An 18,009-nucleotide genomic window follows, 5' to 3' on the forward strand; every position below is an offset into this window, starting at 1 on the left:
TCCAAAGAGTATTCTCTTTGGCTATCTCAGATCAGGTTTTTGTTTTTCAGATATTCCAAAAGTTCAAAATACATTGCTGGCCTCAGAATTTTTTTTTTTTTTTTTTTTGAGACAGAGTCTCACTTTGTTGCCCGGGCTAGAGTGAGTGCCGTAGCGTCAGCCTAGCTCACAGCAATCTCAAACTCCTGGGCTCAAGCGATCCTCCTGCCTCAGCCTCCTGAGAAGCTGGGACTACAGACATGCGCCACCATGCCCGGCTAATTTTTTCTATATATACTTTTAGTTGGCCAGATAATTTATTTCTATTTTTAGTAGAGACGGGGTCTCGCTCAGGCTGGTCTCGAACTCCTGACCTCAAGCGATCCACCCACCTCGGCCTCCCAGAGTGCTAGGATTACAGGCGTGAGCCACCGCGCCCGGCCTGGCCTCAGAATTTTAATAAAAGTCTTAGGCATTTAAAGAACTGGTTGCCCTAACTTATTCAAGATCTTAAATAGATCTAACTCTTTCTTTTTTTTTTTCACATTTAAATGTCTTTATGATACAATTTTTTTCTACTTCAAAACGCTTATTTTTATTAAAGAACCACCTTGTTAGCCTGAATTATTATTTTTTTTTTTTGTCTTTCTGTGCCTGGTTCATTTCACTTAAAATAATGTCTTCCAGATCTATCAATGTTTCTGCAAATGATGAAATTTCCTTCTTTTCATGGCTAAATAATATTCCATTGTGTACATACACCACATCTTTTTTTATCCATTTGTCCCTTGATAAACACTTAAGCTGATTCCACATTTTAGCCATTGTGAATAATGCTGTAATAAACACTGAAGTGCAAATATCTTCTGGTTACATTGTATGTCTTTGCCTCACCCAAGCAAGGTTTAGAGGCATGCCCTTCCCCTCTACAATGCTCACCATGTCTGTGACCATTAGTTGTGAGTTTGCCCCCCTCCAATCCCCTAATCCCTGGAGAATATTACTACCGTGTGAGCACCATAGTGTTGATCAGTTAGCACCAATTTGACAGCAAGTATGTGTGTAGACTATTCCGCTGATCTAAGACAATACAGGGCCAGAGCGCATCTCCCCAGCATTGTTAACTCTATCTTTCTTAACTCTCTGCATGTCAGACAAATATAGTTTACTTCTTGTAGGGAATATTGGGTATTAAAACGAGAGCCTTTTAAGAAAAGAACATTCAAGGCCAGGCGAGGTGGTTCATGCCTATAATCGTAGCACTCTGGGAGGCCAAGGTGGGAGAATTGCTTGAGGTCAGGAGTTCACCTGCAGTTCCATGCAAAACTGATGCATTTTTAAAACTCTCCTGGCCAGGCGTAGTGGCTCACGCCTGTGATCCTAGCATTTTGGGAGGCTGAGACGAGGGGATCGCTTGAGCCCAGGGATTCAAGACCAGCCTAAGCAACATAGTGAGACCCTGTCTCTGCAAAAAATAGAAAATTTTAAAAGTCTCCTATTTGTTTTTTTAAAAAAAAAAACAAAAACAAAAACATTCTGGCCGGGTACGGTGGCTCACGCCTGTAATCCTAGCACTCTGGGAGGCCGAGGCGGGAGGATCACTCAAGGTCAGGAGTTCGAGACCAGCCTGAGCAAGAGTGAGACCCCGTCTCTACTAAAAAAATCGAAAGAAATTTATATGGACAACTAAAAAATATATACAGAAAAAATTAGCTGGGCATGGTGGCACATGCCTGTACTCCCAGCTACTTGGGAGGCTGAGGCAGGAGGATTGCTTGAGCCCAGGAGTTTGAGGTTGCTGGGAGCTAGGCTGATGCCATGGCACTTTAGCCTGGGCAACAGAGTAAGACTCTGTCTCAAAAAAAAAAAAAAAAAAAATTCTTTAAAAGTAGTACTTTATGCAATAAATTAGAAATGTATTTGCTATTTATTTACCAATTTAGATCCCAGCAAAAAATAATTTTCTAGCCAGTTTGAAGGGCTCAGGAAATCAGAATTGATACGAAACAATTATACAGTATAATATTCTGTATAAAGTCTATTATAAAAGGATTTTAGGGGCTATCAATCAAATTCTAAAGTGTAAAGGGTGGGCATGAACCCACGGCATTGATCCTGGTAAAATGCCTGTTTTCCAGAACCCTATTGTTACCTAGTTTTAGAGGAGTTTCTATGTAAGTAAGTGGCCAGTTCCTATATATATATATATATATATCATCATTAGGCTCAGCAAGTAAACCTGATAAATTTTGTATTTTTAACCCAAGGAATATTGCCTCAAATGTTGGGTGTTAAGGTAGAGTAGTTCAGTGAAGTCAGAGCCAATGGAGGAATATGTCTGAGTAGAAGGTTGAATTAGTGGTAAACAGGACCAGTCATAAAATTGTGTGCTGGGAAGGGCTGGGCATAGTGGCTCACACCTATAATCCCAGCACTTTGGGAGGCCAAGGCAGTAGATTGTTTGAGGCCATGAGTTCAAGACCAGCCTGGGCAGCATAGCGAGACCCCATCTCTAAAAAAATATTAGTGAGGCACATCTATAGTCCTAGCTACTCAGAAGGTCAAGCCAGAAAGATTGCTTGAGCCCAGGAGTTGGAGGTTGCAGTGAGCTGTGATTGTACCACTGCACTCCAGTCTGGGCAACAGAGCAGCGAGATCCTGTCCAAATAAAAACTTTCTCAATGTTGACACTTTAATATGTAACTTTAAAAAATACATTATGTCCAATATACAGCAAAATGTACTGATGATACTTTGACCTCTTAAGTAGTATTGTCCTATTATTAAAAATTAAAACCTATTTATAAACATAGACAGAATACCTTAGAGAAAGAGAATCCTTGGACTGAGATGGAGAAAATCAGAGTTTGTGTTCGAAAACGTCCTCTGGGCATGAGGGAGGTACGTCGTGGAGAAATTAATATTATTACTGTAGAAGACAAAGAAACCCTACTTGTGCATGAGAAGAAAGAAGCAGTTGACCTCACACAATATATTCTTCAGGTATGATGTTTTCCTTTTGTGTCTGGAAGTAATATTATTCAGTATGTCAATTCTTTGCTTTTTGTTTGAGTAGTAGCATTCAAGCTCTAAAATCCATTTTCTGATTTGGGTATTGACATTCATTCCTGATGGGACATTTTCTTAAATCACTGATACCCTGGGCCTTAATTTTTAAAAAATATGGTGCATTGGGGGATACACAACCATAATTCTTCTACTCTTGTGCAGTGGAGCTGCATCATACATTCACTTAACACGTTTTATGTGAATTTAATTATACATATTCAGCAAAAAGGGGGGAATGAAGGGATAAAAAGAATTAAATAATGAAATGGTTGCTAACAGGACCAGTGACTGAACATATGTCCCAGAGTGACTATGAGATGGTCATACAGTTGGTCTCCATTCTTGCTTGCATCTCACAGTGTGAACTTGTCACTCTGCTGAGTTTAATGATGAACAGTGTTTCTTTGAACAACAAGGCCCCAGATTGCCAGCCATCTGCTTATTTTGATTCTCAACAGTCTTGGGCTTATATTTAACTGGTGGAAATTAGGCCCTGAGCAGGCCACGTTGCACAGGGTAGATTGCATTGGGTAAATATAATAGAGGGATATGATTTCTAAGGGTTTAAATAAAATACTAGTGGCTCAGATATGTAAAGAATGTTCACTGCCTACTAGAATGACCATGAAGAGTCCAAGGAGAAAGGATTTGGTATTAAAAGGAACTTATTCCAAGCAGATAGGAACTCTTGCAATAATTCTTCTTTAGTCTTATAGGGAAGCAGCAAATTTCACAGATGAGAGAGAATCATAATTCAGGTATTGCTAAAATTGTAAAACAATGGTAAATAATCTAAAACAGGGGATAATCTATCAGATATTAAGACAGAAATTCAGAGTTTCTCTTACTCTCAATCTGCTTCCCAAAACATTCATATTATATTCATTCTCTCTCTCTCTCTCTCTCTCTCTCTGCCTCTCTGCCTCTCTCCCTCTCTCTCTCCCTTGCCCCGCTTCCTCCCTCCTTCCCCTTCTCCCCCTCTCTTCTGCTCTCCTTCTCTCCCTCTCCCCCTCTCCCCCCTCTAAAATTTAACCCAGTGATTGGTAGAGAGAAAAAAGTGGTAAGTATATACTGGTATGCTAGCAATTCACCTTAGCTGAGATCTTTACTGGAATAAATACTTTAATGCTATCTCCTGGCAGCTCTCCTGAAAAAAAATAAAATACTTTACCACTAAAGTCAAATTGTTAACACTTTCCCCCTCTTTCAAACTTACATTGTTCTTTCGTTTTTGGGTACCAAAATTGGGTTTCACAATGACATTCAGAGTTATCCACTGAGTCTTTCTATTGGTACTGAATTATTAATACTAGACCACTGTACAGCCAAACCAATCACTTTAACAGCCTTATTGATTGGTGATCAATGCGCAGTCTATTAAGTCTCAGTGGGAGGTGTTTATTTTGAAGATGATCTAAATGACCAATTAGTTGTAAAGCTATCCAGTTCCATGGCTACTTGTAGTCATAGTAATAGCCCTGTCCAATCACCATCTGCCCAAGACTTCCTTAATGATGCTTCTGTCACAGTAATTCCCTCACGGAGGCAATACTTTATCTTTTGTATTTTTCCATTATCCCAAAACACAATAACCTTACTTTTTTGTCATTACCATTTGTCAATACTTATTGAATACCCATAGTTTCCATGGCACTTTCTCTGCCATTTGAACTTTGGACCTTTGCTCTCATAGGTCAAAGTCCTTACCTGTCAATGCTATAATATAAAAATGTTGAGAAGACTCCCCTAGTCCTTTTTCCTTCCTAAAAGAGAAAGAAGAAAAGGGAAGTTCATAGCAAATTGGCTGCTAAATAAATATTGATCTTAGATTCTTTGGGTTTTATTCTTAAATGGATTCAGGGATTAAAACAATAGATTCATAGGTCTGTTTATTAAATATCCTATCTTTTAAAATCTTGTTACTTAGTGAATATGATCTATATATGTAGTATGCTATCCTACTTGACCATTAAATTTTATAATATCAACATAATGAGTGAAAAAACAAGGAAACAACTATTTGTTTCATTCCAATTTCTTAAATAAAGAAAAAATATATATAGAGAGAAAAAAAGATTGTACTGAAATACATGAAAAAGTTAACAGTGTCTGTTTCTGGGTAGCAAGATTCACAGATAATCTGATTTTCTTCTCTATTTCCTATTGTTTCTCTATTCTCTTTTTTTTTTTTTTTTTTTTTTTTTTTTTTGAGACAGAGTCTCACTTTCTTGCCCGGGCTAGAGTGAGTGCCGTGGCATCAGCCTAGCTCACAGCAACCTCAGACTCCTGGGCTTAAGCGATCCTACTGCCTCAGCCTCCCGAGTAGCTGGGACTACAGGCATGAGCCACCATGCCCGGCTAATTTTTTTTTTGTATATATATTTTTAGTTGGCCAGATAATTTCTTTCTATTTTTAGTAGAGACGGGGTCTCACTCTTGCTCAGGCTGGTCTCGAACTCCTGACCTCGAGCGATCCACCCGCCTCGGCCTCCCAGAGCTAGGATTACAGGCGTGAGCCACCGCGCCCGGCCTGTTTCTCTATTCTCTATATTTTGTTCTCTATTATAATTCTTAAAATATTCCATATTTAAAATTTTTTCTACAATCAGCTCTGTTACTTTTATATAAAAAAGTGAAAACTTTTTTTTTTTTTGAGATAAAGTCTCACTTGGTCACCTGGGCTAGAGTGCTGTGGTATCCGCCTAGCTCACAGCAACCTCAAACTCCTGGGCTCAAGTGATTGTCCTGCCTCAGCCTCCCAAGTAGCTGGGATTATAGGCGCACGCCACCATGCCCAGCTAATTTTTCCTATTTTTAGTAGAGACAGGGTCTCACTCTTACTCAGGCTGGTCTCAAACTCCTGACCTCAAGCAATCCTCCCTCCTAGGCCTCCCAGAGTGCCAGAGTCACAGGCTTGAGCCACCTCGCCTGACCAAAAGTAAAAACTTTTGAATAGTATAGATTCACCTATTTCAAAATCAAAAGGTACAAAAGGATATACAGTAAGAAGTAAACTTCTAATCCCATTTTCTCCTTGAAGGCAACTGGTGTTACCTATTCTAAGTGTATCTTTCTAAAGATAGTCTATAAATACACATTACTTTTATAATCTGAAAAAACTTATTTAAAAAATAAACTATAGAGCTCTGATCATATCAAGGCTAACATGAGGTTCAAAGTAGGTGTTACTCCAACTTCATTGATGATGTGATCAAATGAAAGTACATGTGATGAAAGGACTTTATGCATTGTATGTATGTTAACTATAATAATAACCTTGCATGTTTACACATCTTTCATGAAAGGTATTTATAAAAGTACTGAGAAAACTAACATCCAAATCCTATTGAAAGGAAAGATAATAATTCCTTTAATCAATAAATGCTTTCTGAAGTGTTTACTCAAGAGCTAAAGTTATTCATGAGCTTTTATGGAAGGAGAGGAAGAATTACCATATGCTCAGTAAACTAAAAGAAAACTAAAAAATCATATTCCCATGTTTCCTTCTTTTTTTTTTCTTATTTTCTTGAGAAATACCATATATATTCATATCTATAAGTATCTAGAGACAGAGTTTTTGCTTTTGATCTCATACTTAACTATAAAAACTTATGGTGATATTTGAGCAATGAATTAATTATCTCCTTACTTAGAGACCAATATGAGTTAGACATAAATAATGTTCATTAAAACCAGATTTTACAAATATATTTAACTCTTTATTATTGACCTTTTTAAGTTTAATCAAAACTGTAATGAACTCCTATGTATCTGTCACTCAGCTTCAATAGTTAACATTTTAGAATTCTTAAATTCTTATCATACTTTTCAAAGCAATAAAAGTTCACAGATCTCTTTATTATTCTGCACAAATTCATTATTGTCTTACCTGCTAACTTTTGGAGACTTTTTCTAACTTGTAAATTCACTTTTGTGGGCCCAATTCTCAGATGATGTAACAAATTTCCATTCTAATGTAATGTAATGGTACACAAAACGAACTTGGGGTAGAGTGACCTACAATACTAAATTGGCCCAAGTCCAGTTTTCTGCATCTGTCCATACAATTTTTCCTTCACTAGATATTTAGAGCAGGCCCAAAAGGTAGTCAAAGATAAGGCTTTATCTCTCATTCAATTTGTGTATGGACTGTCAAGCTACGGTCAGGCTTGAAATTATTAGGATTTCTTACTCAGAGGTAGTTGGGTTGCCAACGTGGTAAGCCTATAAATTATGGAAATAATTATGGCTGCTGAATTAATGTTTTCCAGACCCAATTCAATGGGATCTCCCATCTCTCCTTTTCCAAATTACCATGATTTTTCATTTGGAAGTAATTTTGGACCTCTTTCCCTCCCCAGCTTCCCACATCCAGTCAGTTGCCAAATTTCTTGTATGTCCATGTCTTTATTTACATTGTCATCCTCTAATTCAGACCCTTTTTATCTCACCACTGAATTATTTAATACTGGTGTCTCTGTTTCCAATACATTCATAGTGTGAAGCCAGATTAATCTTCCCATAACATGGCTGAGATCTTCCTTCTTGCTTGCAAATGTCTTTACTATCTCCACACTGTTTACTGAATGAAATATTAGCATTCTGCCCCGTCCATTAAGACTGGTGTCCTAAGACCCCCTACAACATAGTCCTAACTCATTATTTTAGCATGCTGTCTCGCTTGTATACTTACCAAGCTCCTATATTTCAACCACATTGAATCCTTGCTATTCCCTAAACATTAATTAATTAAACAGTTAATTCCTCATACTTTCCTGCTTTTTGAATCTTTGTTCATGCTTCCTCTGTGCCTGGAACACCTTCCCCTCCCTCCATCTCCACCTCTCAAATTCCTCTTCTTCCCCTATGGTCCATTCTCAGTACAGTCTTTTTCATTATCTGAGAGAATATGTTTTTCCTTTGAAGTCCACATGTACTTTATCTTTTAAAGTTCTTTTTCTTACAGTCATTAACATCTTTAGGGGGTATGGTAGGGTAATGTCTGTATCTCTGAGTCCCTTCAAGTGCCTACTGCAATACAGATGCTACCAGATGACCAATAAATGATTATGGAATGAAAAGTTAAGCTATGTAAGTTGGGCACAGTGGCACACACCTGTACTAGTCCCGACTACTCTGGAGGCTGGGGCAGGAGGATCACTTGAAGCCAGGGGTTCAAGGCTACAGTGCACTATGATTGTACCTGTGAATAGCCACTGCACTCCGGCCTGGCAGCATAGCAAGACCCAGTCTATTTAAAAAAAAAAAAAAAAAAGTTAAGCTATGTAACCTATGGAATTGAGATCTTCCCCTAGAATTCCTCCAAAATGTTAAAGGTGCTGACTGTAGCTGAGATATGAGGATACTCCCCATAGAATTCAGTTACTGTCCTAGACATAAGGAGGATGGGCTCACTCTTGTACGCATTGATTTACTTCTCTTAAGAGAGAACAAAAATTGTGTGCTTTAGTTTTTACATTGTAAGAACGTGTCTACAGAGATCTCAAGTAAAAGAAGGCCCTGTCATTTAATAAATGTTGATTGCTTATGTATTTCTAAGCGTATCATTGTCAGTTACTATTATTTAAAAATGTATTTGGGCCAGGTGCTGTGGCTCATGCCTGTAATCCTAGCACTCTGGGAAGCCGAGGCGGGAGGATCGCTTGAGGTCAGGAGTTTGAGACCAGCCTGAGCAAGAGCGAAACCCCATCTCTACTAAAAATAGAAAAAATTAACTGGGCAACTAAAAATAGAAAAAATTAGCCAGGCATAGTGGCACGTGCCTATAGTCCCAGATACTGGGGAGGCTGAGGCAGGAGGATCGCTTGAGCCCAGGAATTTGAGGTTGCTGTGAGCTAAGCTGATGCCACGGCACTCTATTCCAGGGCCACAGAGTGAGACTCTGTCTCAAAAGGAAAAAAAAAAAAAGAAGAAGAAAGAAAAGAAAAAATGTATTTAGGCCTTTATCATGTGTTAACTAGGATAGTGGTGAAGGAAATCCAGAATATGTGTCTTTCTACAAATCATATTTATTTTTCAGCATGTTTTTTATTTTGATGAAGTCTTTGGTGAGGCATGTACCAATCAGGATGTATACATGAAGACTACTCACCCACTCATTCAGCATATTTTCAATGGGTAAGATAATTATTTGCTTCTCTTGCTTTTTATTTTCTATTTTCCATAAATCATATTTTTAGTAAATATCACTTATGCTTTTTAGTTCTTTTGAATTAAATATGATTTTGTGTTTTGATCTAATGAATTTAAATTAGACTTCTGAAAACATATAGTGTCTCTATAGGATTCACCAAGCATTCAGAAGTTTGCAGCAAAATTTCTTTTTACACCAATGATATTGTTTCGTTGTGTTTAGTGGAAAAATATAAGCTGTCAACAATATAATTTCATCAAAGTCCTCAGAATAAAAATGGTTTAAGCGGTTGGAATTAGTCTGAACTTTAGGAATTATGTATTCTGGCTATAATTCAGTTTTTTGTTGGAATAGGACAAATAAGTGAGTATCATTTACCAACTTTTTGTAGATGTACTTTGAAATTATTATTCACACTTAACAAACATTAAATGGGACAGCAAAGATAGAAGGGGCCTGTGTTGTATACATATTTAAAATATAGGCATGTACAATTGAAAATGCCAAACAGCCTGCTAGCATTGCTGATTGCAGAGAATGTTGACTTTTTTCAAATAACTTTCATAACTTAAAAAATTAAGATGTAATTTACATACAGTAAGATGCACAGATCTTAAATATTCAGTTTGATGAGTTTTGATAGTTTTATATATATAAGTAACCAATACCTGGAACAAGATATAAAACATTTCCATCACCCCAGAAAGTTCTCGTGTCTCTTTTTAGTTAATCCCCCAGGTTTTATGTAACCACTGACCTACTTCTGTTAGTGTAGATTAGTTTTGCCCGTTCCAGAATGCCACAGAAATAGAATCATTGCAATATATATTCTTTTATGCTTTGCATAATGTTTGGTTTCTTTTGCTTAGCATAATTTTTTTATATTGGTACATGTTGTTACATATATCCATGGTTTTTCTTGCTGAGTAGTATTCCCTTCTATAAATATGCCACAATTTGTTTTAGTCATTCTCTTATTGATAGACATTTGGGTTGTTTCCAGTTTTGGACTGTTATGAGTAAAGCTACATGAACATTCTTGTATATGTCTTTTTATGGTCATGGTTTTCATTTACTTTGGGTGAAAACCTAGAAATGGAATTGCTGGGTCATAGGACAGGTGTATATTTATAAGAAAATGTCAAACAACTTTCCAAAGTGGTGTGCCATTTTATAATTCCAATAGCAATGTATGAGAATTGCAGTTCTGCAGCACCTGGTATTGTCAGGCTTTTTTATTTTAACCAATCTAATAAGTATCAAATCATATCTCATTGTGGTTTTAATTTGAATTTCCTTAATGCCTAATGATACTGAGCATCTTTTCATGGGCATATTGGCCATTAGAATATCTTTATTTGCCCTTTTTTGTGTGTGTTATCTTTTTATTGTTGTTTTATAAAGTTATTTAATTTTTGGGCCAGGTGCAGTGGCTCACATCTGTAATCCTAGCACTCTGGGAGGCCAAGGCAGGAGCATCATTTGAGCTCAGGAGTTTGAGAACAGCCTGAGCAAGAGCGAGACCCGTCTTTACTAAAAAAAAAAAAAAAAAAAATAGAAAAATTATCCGGGCATCGTGGTGCATGCCTGTAGTCCCAGCTACTCGGGAGGCTGAAGCAGGAGGATCACTTGAGCCCGGGAGTTTGAAGTTGCTGTGAGCTAGGCTGACGCCACGGCACTCTATTCAGGGCCACAGAGTGAGACTCTGTCTCAAAAAAAAAAAAAGAAAAGTTATTTAATTTTTTATGAGCAGGGTAAAAAATGAAATAGTTTTTGGATTCAATTGCTTGTGCACTAAATCTAGGGAGTGCTTTGTGAGAAAGAAAGTTTCTAAAGTAAGTTAGATTTTGAATAAAACTTTACTAATAGCAAATACAAAAGTTGCAAGTTAAGTTCATCCATTCTTTAAATTGTAATAAGGTTTTTCATGCCCATATTTTCTTCCTTTTTAGAAAAGCTCATCCCTAAAATGTTCAGAAGATAAAATAGATATTATTCTTTACTCTCACTCTGCTGAATCTTTTTTTTTTTTTTTCTCTTAAAGATAGGGTCTTGCCCTGTCACCCAGTTTGGAGTGCAGTGGCACCCTCACGCGATAATAGCTCACTGCAGTCTCAAACTCCTGGGCTCAAGCAGTCCTTCTGCCTCAGCCTCCCAAGTCACTAGGACTACAGATGTACAGCACCATGCCCAGCTAATTGTTTCTTATTTTTTTTAGTTAGAGACAGGGTGTCGCTGTGTTGCCCAGGCTGGTTCGAACCCTGGCCTGAAGTTATCCTCCCGCCTCAGCCTCCCCAGTCACTGGGACTACAGGCGTGAGCCACTATGCCCGGCTGAATCTTCTTTAGTGTGTTCCAGTTTTTCTCCTGTAATTCTTTTCCTATCTGTGCCCCTGTCAGTGTATTTATAGTACCCACACTGCTGGGAGCAAGGATTCGAAAGGCAAGGAGTAACTGGTCTCTGCTGTAAACAGCTTAAATCTGATTAGCTCCCATCTCTTGATTCTGACACTTCCATGGTTCCTTTGCTTTTGTCGTTTACTTTTTCTTTGTTTACTATCTGGCTTCAAGTCCCTTTCTGTGTACTCATCTCTCTGCCTACCCCCAGACTCCCCCTACCCTGTCCATGCATAGACTTTTTTCTTGCTACTTTTATCATCAACCCATGTGATTCGTGTCAAGATTCTGCAACAGCTACTTACTACCTAACATTATTCTCTACTTAGCAGTGCCTAGTTGAGTCCCACAATACTCCAGTAATCTTGGCCTCCAATTCCTTCTAAAACATACTGTGATTGGCAGGCTGGCCTCCCAACTCCCTTCTCCACCTCTTATTCTGCAGTTCTTCACACTTACACAGGATGTGTGCACACACTTGTACCTACATGAAAGAATAGTGATTCTCACTTAGAATCATAGGACATTGGGACTGGAAGGCGTCTTAGAATCCAAGTAACACATTAATTTACATATGAAAGTAAAAACTAAGGCCCATAGAAAAGTGAAGTGACTTGCCTAAAGTCATATAGTTAGTTAATGGCATGGCAGAGACCAGAATCCAGGTTTTTTTCCTTCCCTCAAGATCTGTTGTGTTTGCCGCCACCTCTACTGCTATAGCCTCTGCTCACACTATTCCTACTCCACAGTGGAGGCTTAGCCCAATTCCCTACTCCAATGGGTCCTTCATCAAATACTTTGCTTACATTGATTTCACCCTTGTCTAAACGTCCTTAGTCACTACCATCCTGTTTATCATGTGATCTATTATTTATTGTATTTATTTTTATTTATTATTTCTTTTACCTAATTTATCTCTGGTGATAAATTAAGACTAAATCATCTTTGGGATCCTCTAAAGCACCTAACATGGAGTAGGAACCCAGTAAATGCTTATTGGCCAAGTAGTTTCTTAAAAGTCCTTTTTTACTTATCTTTCAGAGTTGTCTTATGTAATCTTAGCAGTTCTGTAAAAAATTCATGTAAGAAAACTCATGCACTGGTTTGAGAATATTATTTCCTCTTCCCGTGTTTTATAGTGTAAAGCTCTCCTCTCCTTAAAGGATTGTATGTTTATAGCTGAATTTTGTCAAGGATTCTGTTTCTACCTGACTTTTTGTCATTACAAATTTATGTGTGGATTAGCACTTCTCTTAGTATGCATAAGTAATACAAATTATTCTTTCCCCAGAGGCAATGCCACTTGCTTTGCATATGGACAGACAGGTGCTGGAAAGACCTACACCATGATAGGAACGCATCAGAACCCAGGACTGTATGCTCTGGCTGCCAAAGATATCTTCAAGCAACTAGAAGTATCCCAGCCAAGAAGGCACCTCTTTGTCTGGATCAGCTTCTATGAAATCTACTGTGGGCAGCTTTATGACCTCCTAAATAGAAGAAAAAGGTACTAAATATGAGTGGAAAGCGTAGATCTGTTTATTGCTGTTTCCAGCCAGAGTCCCAAAGAATCACTGCATCATGCACTTTAATGAGAAGTGTACATTAAGTACACTTTTGTGAAACGAGAGTCTCCGACATTCAATACATATTTTTTAAATGGTCAGTTCAGCTACAGAAAAATGTAAATCAGCTTTCCATTAATATTTTTTAAAGTAATCAATATCCTAATGTCTATCGAAAGACTTTCTCTTTTATTTTGGTCTATGCATAAAGTCATTTCAGGAAGTTAGGAAATCAACATGTACTTAAATCCCTTCCTATTCTTTTGACCTACTGGAAGAACTATAATGTTTCCCACTTTTCTCTTGTTTTTCCTTTTAATAATCTTAGAGTAAACTCAATGATAATTTTCTGAAAACAGTAAAAAGAAAATAAAATCTTTTTTCTTGGCCAGGCGCGGTGGCTCACGCCTGTAATCCTAGCACTCTGGGAGGCCGAGGCGGGCGGATCGTTTGAGCTCAGGAGTTCGAGACCAGCCTGAGCAAGAGCGAGACCCCGTCTCTACTAAAAAGTAGAAAGAAATTATCTGGCCAACTAAAAATATATATAGAAAAAATTAGCTGGCCATGGTGGCACATGCCTGTAGTCCCAGCTACCTGGGAGGCTGAGGCAGTAGGATCCCTTAAGCCCAGGAGTTTGAGGTTGCTGTGAGCTAGGCTGACGCCACGGCACTCACTCTAGCCCAGGCAACAAAGCGAGATTCTGTCTCAAAAGAAAAAAGAAAAAAATCTTTTTTCTTCACAGTAGACGTTTTCACTCTTATTAGGCTTAAACTATTGCCCTTACAACATAACATAGTAATTTAGAAATGTATTCAGTAACTCTGCTTTTAAACTTCCATTATATTTTTCTGGCATAAAATTTTGTTCAGGATGAAACAGATAACTTATGAAGTTATGAAGGGATAGACTAACTGGGAGAATAGGAAGGTGAGAAGCAGTAGAGGAGGTAGAAGTGTAAAAAGTTGTCATAACATTCACCAGAGCATGGGAGGCTGAGGCAGGAAGATCCCTTGAGCCCAGAAGTCAGAGGTTACAGTGAGCTACAGTGAAGCCACTGCACTCTAGCTCAGGCAACACAGCAAGACCTTGTCTCAAAAAAAAAAATTCACCAAACCTGAGACATGGGGAGGAGTGAGTTGAGGCTAAGCATAGTGAAAGGCTGGGGAATCCTAATTAACTTGAGACTGTCCCCTCAGCAAAAGTATCCAAGCCTTTATGGAGGTGTCCAAAAGGATGTACAAGTTCCATGTGCTCCAGACAAGTAATAGAATGTGGTGTGGAGGAGCAGCTCCAGTTCCACAGAGAGATCATGATAGGGTAAGCCCCCATCATAGAGGGGCACTAGGGTATTGAGTAGCATAACTGGAGAAGCGAGTGAGTAGACTTAGGCAGGCTACTCTCCTGTAGACTAGTCCAGCAAAAAATGGGCCTTCAGGTATGCCACAATTAAGAGAAGGCACAAGTGTTCAGGATTCATTTCTGACACAACAACTGTCAGATAAAGGAGGGTGCTACTCTGGGGATACTTGGGGGAAGAATTGCCTTTCTTTTTTTACGCCCTCTGTGTTGAAGTTGAAGCCTCGAGTTAGCTCAATCACAGCTTCTCATTAGGAGCCCTTTCTACCTTTATTAGGAGTCCTTTCCAGTCAGAATGCCCACAGGCTCCCCACATTGGGGAACCCAGGGCTGGGGCCCCCTGGATGATAGCAGCAGCTAGACAGACAGTGAGGAAGACAGTGAGAAGGCACTGGCAGCAGTGAGGGGGAAAGAGAAGATGGGGGGCCCAGCTGCAGAGGGTGTCTGGAGCCCAGACATTAAGCAGAGCTTCCCAGAGGCCCTGGCCATCTACTTGCCCTGCAGTCACTGGACAATCATCTTATCCAATGAAGGCAAGATGTGTGGTTGGAATGAACTGGTTGTCCACTATATCAAGTTGAGAATGGGGAAGACCCAAACTTGCAAACAGGTTTCTAGTCACATCCAGGTTTTGGCCCGAAGGAAATCAAGGGAAATCCAGTCCAAGCTAAAGGACCAAATTTCCAAGGAGACGACTTTCCAGACAATGGCTGGTCCCACCAGTCCTCAGGCCTCTGAGCTTTTCCAGTTTTGGTCTGAGGGCTCCAGACCCCCATGGAATGTTCCAGATGTGAAACCATTCTCACAGACCATTATTCTGGTTACTGACTCTCCCGTCTACTGACCTCCCAGGGTTTCAGCCTCCCCACAAGCCCTCTCACTCCTGCCTCCACCTGCCTATTGTCCCTAGCCTGGCAGGCTCATGTTGCAGCTGGTGGAGTTCTCAGCCTTTGTGAACTACCAGATGCAGTTGACTCTTTCCAGAGGCACCTGTTCATGCACCAGCCAGCACTGGCCCACCCCTGGAGTGCCCCCCTCAAGAGTGTGGACATCTGGCAGATCTACGACAAATTCCCTGAGAAAAAGGGTGGTCTGCAATAGCTATGTGATCATTGGTTACCTGCCATGCCTTATTCCTGGTCAAGTTCTGGTAGACCTAAACTGGGGCCCAAGTGGCAAGGAGGTGGGGGCCCATGGCAGCAACAGCAGCAGTGGCTTCTGTGGAATAAGCAGCCAGTACAACAGCCCGGAGCACATGACCCTCACCTGTTCCTCCAAGGTCTGCTTCTTTGGCAAGCAGTTGGTGGAGAAGGTGGAGACAGAGCGGGCCCAGCTGGAGGATGAGAGATTCACGTACTGCCTGCTGTGCTCACCCTATATGCAAGTACCTATTGAATTTCTTGTACAAGTTGTGGCAGCTGCCCAAGAGATACATGATGGACAGCATGCTTGAGAACTTCACCATCCTCTAGGTGGTAACACATAGAGACATCTAGGAACTGCTGCTCTGCACTGCCTATGTCTTCAAGATCTCCACCAGTGAGTGTAGAGCACAGCACCACATTTGCCACCTGGGCAGGGACTAACAGGAGACCCCCAAACTGGCTTGCCCTCAGAATATCCTCCTTCCAGCTCTCCTTCTGCTTCTTATTTGGGGAAGGGTCTGTGATGTAATGGGGTTGACCTCAGAGTCCTAAGCAACTGGAGCTGTGTCCCCTATTAGAGGAAACCCCAAAACTTTGTTGATGAGCTGAACAGGCTGAGACTGAGAAAAGGATGAACCTCGATATTGGGCCCTCACAGCAGGTATCTGAAAGATTAGATCACTCCAGAGCATCAGGGATTGGGGACAGGAGTGAGACAATCCCCAGGTACAGTGCTTACTTCTCTGCCTCTGACAGAACCCCCTCCCTTCCATGCTTCTGCATGTTTTGGACAGCCCTAGTTGCTCATTGGGTTGTCCCCCTTCCCGTTTTCCAGTCAAACATTTCTGACTCTCCCTACCACTCTCAATATATGATCTGTGATATCATAGATTGAAGATTAACCCTTTCTGTGTAGGAGCAGAGCCAGGTGGGCCCTGGAAATATAACAAGATATTTTAAAAAAGAATGCTCACTTCTTCCACCTTTGTTTATTTATTACTTTTTTAAAACTTTATTTTGGCCGGGCGCGGTGGCTCACGCCTGTAATCCTAGCACTCTGGGAGGCTGAGGCGGGTGGATCGCTCGAGGTCAGGAGTTCGAGACCAGCCTGAGCAAGAGCGAGACCCCATCTCTACTAAAAATAGAAACAAATTAGCTGGCCAACTAAAATCTATATAGAAAAAATTAGCCGGGCATGGTGGCGCATGCCTGTCGTCCCAGCTACTTGGGAGGCTGAGGCAGTAGGATGGCTTAAGCCCAGGAGTTTGAGGTTGCTGTGAGCTAGGCTGATGCCACGGCACTCACTCTAGCCAGGGCAATAAAGTGACACTCTGTCTCAAAAAAAAAAAAAAAACTTTATTTTTTAGAGATGGGGCTCTCCCTATGTCACCCAGGCTGGACTCGAACTTTTAGGTTCAGGTGATCGTCCCACCTCAGTCTCCCAAGTAGCTGGGACTGCAGGTATGTGCCACCACACTTCAGAATGCCTATTTCCTTTAAACAACAGGCCAGGTGCAGTAGCTCACAACTGTAGTCCCAGCTACTTAGGAGGCTGAAGCAGGAGATCACTTGAGCCCAGGAGTTCAAGGCTGCAATGAGCTATGATCGTGCCACTGAACTCCAGCCTGGATGACAGAGCAAGACCGGGTCTCTAATTGGCATAAGGATGAAAGCCACTGTTATGCTATGTGCATGTGTTTTATTTGTTTATTTGGGTGACGGGACAGTTAAGATACCCAGTTCTTTTTGAATGCAGTTCTTTAATGAAATACCCAGATTATTGCCCTATATGTTTGAATTCTTTAATTGTAGCCAGAGGGATGAGCATATACTAATTGCTGGGTTTGACACTTCTCTGAGGGTCACTAGGGAAGATTCATACTCTACAAGTATGTCGGGCTTTGGGTTTTCTGGGTTTTTTACTTAAATCTCTGGTTAGTTAGCCAATATGATCTCTTTTTTCCTTCCTTTCTTTCTAGGACTTCTGAACATTCTGGTCCACTGATGGCTGCCTTTCCATTTATGCTGTTATGCTTTATCCTGTTGTTTTTGTAATAAGATATATTTTCTGTAATAATAGTGGGCTTTGACAAGGGTGGACAGAAGTATATATATGCTCAGTCTACCTCTTAAACTGGAAAACAGAGCTTAGGGATCTTCAAATTAATTCCTAAAAATAGAGGATAAATTGTTTTTATACTCTTGCATAAAAAGTGATAGAAATATACTTCTCACAGGATTTAAAAATCTAGCAGTACATTTTGTCTGTCCATAAGGAACATTCCCTGAGCTCAGGTAATGGGGCCTGGGAAATATGTTCAAGAATAACACCAGAGCTCTGAAAG

At 40.0% G+C, this 18,009-nt stretch overlaps 1 protein-coding gene and 1 pseudogene across 1 annotated transcript in view; both read left to right on the forward strand.

Moving 5' to 3' along the window:
- KIF24 (kinesin family member 24) overlaps positions 1 to 18,009 on the forward strand; it is a 72,505-nt gene that overhangs the window by 26,535 nt on the left and 27,961 nt on the right. The window contains exons 3-5 of the mRNA XM_045562963.1: positions 2,793 to 2,982; positions 9,089 to 9,186; positions 12,890 to 13,105. Coding sequence (XP_045418919.1) covers positions 2,793 to 2,982; positions 9,089 to 9,186; positions 12,890 to 13,105 — 504 coding nt within the window. The remainder of the gene's footprint in view (positions 1 to 2,792; positions 2,983 to 9,088; positions 9,187 to 12,889; positions 13,106 to 18,009) is intronic.
- LOC123646325 lies at positions 14,410 to 16,105 on the forward strand (annotated as a pseudogene).

Source organism: Lemur catta, chromosome 10 (assembly GCF_020740605.2).
Source record: "Lemur catta isolate mLemCat1 chromosome 10, mLemCat1.pri, whole genome shotgun sequence".
Classification (NCBI taxonomy): Eukaryota; Metazoa; Chordata; class Mammalia; order Primates; family Lemuridae; genus Lemur; species Lemur catta.